Source organism: Teleopsis dalmanni, chromosome 2 (assembly GCF_002237135.1).
Source record: "Teleopsis dalmanni isolate 2A chromosome 2, ASM223713v2, whole genome shotgun sequence".
Taxonomy (NCBI): Eukaryota; Metazoa; Arthropoda; class Insecta; order Diptera; family Diopsidae; genus Teleopsis; species Teleopsis dalmanni.
In genome coordinates this window covers 86317278-86321898 of record NC_051847.1, presented here as the reverse complement: position 1 = coordinate 86321898, position 4621 = coordinate 86317278, and the positions used below count along the sequence as shown (strand labels likewise).

Genomic DNA, 4621 nt, shown 5'->3' with positions numbered 1-4621 from the left:
AAAGACGACTTAATTGTTTCGACTCCAGTTTCTAACTTCGCTTAACTTAAGTGGACCTAAAGTTACATAAATGAATCTTTGTAGTTTACTCTTAACCCTTTATAACATTATCGATTGAATGCTTTTTGGACTGATGTTTCTGTGACACTCTGATTCTACGCAAATTATGTGAATGGATCCAATTTTTTTCGTTTCTTGGAACAAAGAATCTTCTTTAAAAGTAAATCGCTTTAAAATGTGGCATCCTGTACATTGTATTGACTAATAAGTGTATATTTTTTTCTTTGCCTTTTGTATTTAAAAAAGCTTAATGTGAGGACATATAAAACTGTGGCCCATTGTAACTGTGGCCCAATATTGAGTAACTTTCATAAATTGTTTTAAGTGTATTTGTTCCAGCATCTCTTCCTCGAAAACTTTATCTAAACCGCATTTTAACATTTGAATAACTTTAATGCCGTTTGATGTTTTCCTTACAAATGTCCTCCGATTTGTCTTCATTAAAACATTGATTTGTGTGGGCAAAGCAACATTTAAATTTTGTAACAATTTCAAAAATGTTTCAGATACTCTGAAGTTTCTTGTGCGAAATGTTGTTCTGTGAAAATAGGAAACTGATTTTTGTTCAGATATTTCTAGTGTTCTTTGTATTGCAGAAGTTCGGCACCACAACTGAAACTGTGGAACCTACAACAAAAGCTTTTGTGGCCAAAAAGATTTTTAAACTGTTGAATAAATTGGAGAATAGCAGGGATCTCGACTCGAACACCAAATTCACAGCAATTTTAGCGGAATTTTTGATCAAACGTCGGTTGAGTTATTCAAATTAGAACAAAAAATAGTTTAAAAATTCATAAAATTTTTTTTATTATTAGAAAAAGTGCGTTTTTATGAGGCCACACGTTTCGAGGAGCAAATTTATTTCAAAATTTTGCAAAAACTCAATGGTATAATAAAGAAAACGGATGACAGCGATTATTCCAATGTTTATAGACGCAGTAAGTTTAAGTTCCTGAAATTATAATATATATTATAATAATTAATATTACTTAATACTCATTTTTTCACTTTATGTAAATATATTAAAGGGTTTAATCATTAAACTTAAGTTTATGCTGTAATTTAACAATTTAATTGTACATTTAAAAATTTTAAATAAAATTATAATTAAAATTAATATAATATTAAAAGTAATATAATAAAAATATTCCTTAAAAGTTTTAGATAATATATTTCAAAAGGATATCTTGCTCATACCTCCGACACTTAAAGAGCGGCATATTGATGTGCATATGGAATATGACTCCCTGCTTCCGAGTTATGAAGAATTGGTGGATACTGGAGTCCCAAATGCAACATTATCTGGTATAAATGGCTTTCTAAATATATTTTATAATATTTTTCATATTTTAATTGAATATTATTTTTTTTGTTACAATATCCATATTTTTAATATACATTTTAATCTTTTAAATATTTTTTTATTTGAAACTTTTTTTATATAAGTATATGTGTTTTGTCGAGAGACAATCTCAAAAATTGTTAAGCTCCATTAAGACCATCTGTTGTACTATGTAAAACAAATTCGCATCTATCTAAAATAAGACATTTTAAAGTTTTAAACATAATTTACTTAAACTTTATTAGGTAAGATTAAAAGGCCAACATCTCTGCACCACTTTAGCAGACTGACTGTTGTTCAGAAGGTTTACCATCTGTTTATTGAAATATCTGTTAAACCTTTCTAAATACCATATATAACAGATCTTATTGAAATGGCTTAATACATACCACCGAATTCAACAACATATCATAGTGCTTTGGTTGGTATCTATAAAGTATTTCTATATTGGAAATACTTGCAGTGCTCCAAAAAAATACAGTCGAAACCAATTCCATTATAACTGTCTAGATTTAATTGAGAAACCTGCCAATGCGTTTGTTTCATTTATAGAGTGATTTACAATAATTTGGCTTTTGTATAATTTTTCCACGTAAACCTGTAATCTAAGCATATCACCAGATATTTCAGTGTCAAACATTGTGCGATTTTAATATTTATCATAACTTATAGATAGCTTTAGTTTCCATTTACTAATTAACATAATCTGTTCCTGCATATATTGAGATGCTTTAACTAGAGTTTTTTAATTTACTTTCTTAAAGACAAGCATATCTGCAGTGAATATTGTACAGAGCACTAGGTTGAACATGTCATTCAGATAACAATATTATACCTTGATAAATATCAGTAACATAAACTTTAGAAAACGAACCCAAAATATAACGGCAAAAATTTCGTTTTTGTATTTAGGTAGTAATATCTTATAGTATCCTGAGAGATTTGCATGTGAGTATACCCTTCACTTAAGTATAAATGGCCGGTTGTAATAGCACGGATGAGTTACTGTCCGTCCGCCAGATCTAAAGGATCATCTTAATGGTAAAAATCTGTAACATCTAGCATACAGTAGTCATCGCTTTAGGAAGGCACAACTTTCATATTAAACTAAAATAAAACCATTTAAGTCTATGGTTAAATGGACTTGGCTATATATATAGGTACTTGTCTATGTTCATAGTATCAAAGGCTGACAGCGCAGTTAGGTGAGTTAGAAAGGAGCCTTAAAATTTTGAATTTTCTCTTAGTGAAAAGAAGCACAGTTTTCTACTTATCCATATAGCTACTTCCCAGACTAAAGTTGTTTAAAAGACTTTTAAGGTTAAACTTGCCACGTAACATTAAAGGTTAAGTGCGGAGGTGATATGTCCGTATTGGACCCAATTCTTTGTGAATATTTATCACAATAAGTACACTTTAAAAATCCAATTTTCTTTTCTCTTGATTAATATGTATTTCCTACTTTCGGAAAATCTGCAGCGGTATGTCATTTATCAGAGACAGGATATGACTTACCTCTTAACCTTATGGTGAAGTTCCCTTTTATTTTCTCTTGGTTAATATGTATTTTCACCTTTTGGCAGTAATTCATCCGTATGCGGATGTGCTAGTTTTGGTTATATTGTTAGTTACCCTGCCCCAGAAACTTACAAAGTGGTAAGTCAAACAAAGCTGGATCCAACTTAAGTATGTAAGACGTTTAAATGTTGCATAAAATGAAAATCTTATAAAACGCTTTCTTCTATAACCTTGAGGGATGAGATTTATTCTGTATGTTTTCTAAGCTGAATACATACGTTTCGAAATAAAAGTTAGTAAAAATATTTTTAAAATGTGATTTAATTTAGGTTTATGTGTTAAATATTAAATAAAATAAATTTATTTTACATAAGCAAATAATATGTATAGTAGCTGTAAATGTTGGGAAGAATATTTACAATCATAACCATAATTTGGTACAAATATTTCACATGTGGAGATAATTTTATTAAAAGCTTAAAGTATCTGAACCAAAATACCATATTTGCTAAAGTGTTGTGTTATTGTCTGGCGCCGAGTACATTTAAGTGAACTAAAATCTGTCCGGCACACTGACGCACACATGCATTAGAAACTAAATATTTATTTACATTTGCTAAAATAACATTTAAAGATGTTTGCCTGGATGCCATTGTAACGTTGGACATGGACAACTGTAACCTTCGCAGTGATTGCATGGAAGTCTTAACATCAGATTTACCCACGTTCGGTTATCATCGCATGCATCAGTAAGTTACTTCTCCTTGTATTGCTTTTAGCTCGTTTAAATATTTAAACTTGGTTTTGCTTTTTCTGCTCCAATTTCATTTCAGAATTCTGCTACTTTATGTGTTTATGCAGCATAAATGCTCCACAATTTACGGGTCCAGAGCAGCATTTGAAATATTGGCGAGTGAAAAGTGTACACAGGCATATCGAGAGTTTAATGTTATCAAAAAACTGGGCATTCCTTTAAAGTTGAGGGACTTGTTTTTGGAGCAAAGTAAGCCACATTGAATGCAGTTGCAACTCCTACTGCTGGTTCATATGCAGAATATTGTTTAATAGTGAAATTGTTTTCTTTGATTTAAGTCACTGTATGCAGTCTTTTTGGCTATGAGGAGTTTTTAAATTGGCGCAATGTTGGGCTTTTGATGTCCTGGAAAACGGACAACAATGGCTGCGGTTGTCTAACAGAGCCGGAAAGTCTAACAGGCAGCTGTGACTGCAATGACCACTTGATTAATTTAGCACTTGTTTACTACATCAATGCTTTATTGCTTTTGTAAAATCACAAAAATATACAAACAATAATAATATTCATAACTAACTAAACATATGGATGAATAAAGTTTTCAAAGCAAAGAAAGGATTCTTTTAAATGAACTAGAAAATAGATCAATTCTTAATAAAATAACCAATTTTCTGTATTTTGAATAGCACTGAATTACAACCATAAAATTCCATTTTTAATTAATTATATTGATTTTAAACGTCAATTATGACGAAAGAAATTAAATACTTAGTATAAACTATTGTTTTCGAAAGAGAGATTTTAATCGAACAGTAGTGGAATTGCTACAATTAAAATTTTGTTCTATTATTTTCAATTAATTGAACCCATCATCAGGGGTCTTGCAATTTTTTCTTGTATTAAATTATTCGTAAACAATTTTTTTTAAGCTGCAAGTACCAAGGGCT

At 30.2% G+C, this 4621-nt stretch overlaps 1 protein-coding gene across 1 annotated transcript; it reads left to right on the top strand.

Annotated features, from left to right (window-relative positions):
- Window positions 1-586: 586 nt before the first annotated feature.
- LOC119683653 lies at window positions 587-4278 on the top strand. The gene is made up of 6 exons (XM_038097449.1): window positions 587-807; window positions 876-998; window positions 1219-1365; window positions 3555-3669; window positions 3754-3923; window positions 4013-4278. The coding sequence occupies exons 1-6, from the start codon at window positions 591-593 to the stop codon at window positions 4207-4209; spliced, it is 969 nt and encodes a 322-aa protein (XP_037953377.1). The 5' UTR covers window positions 587-590; the 3' UTR covers window positions 4210-4278.
- Window positions 4279-4621: the final 343 nt, after the last annotated feature.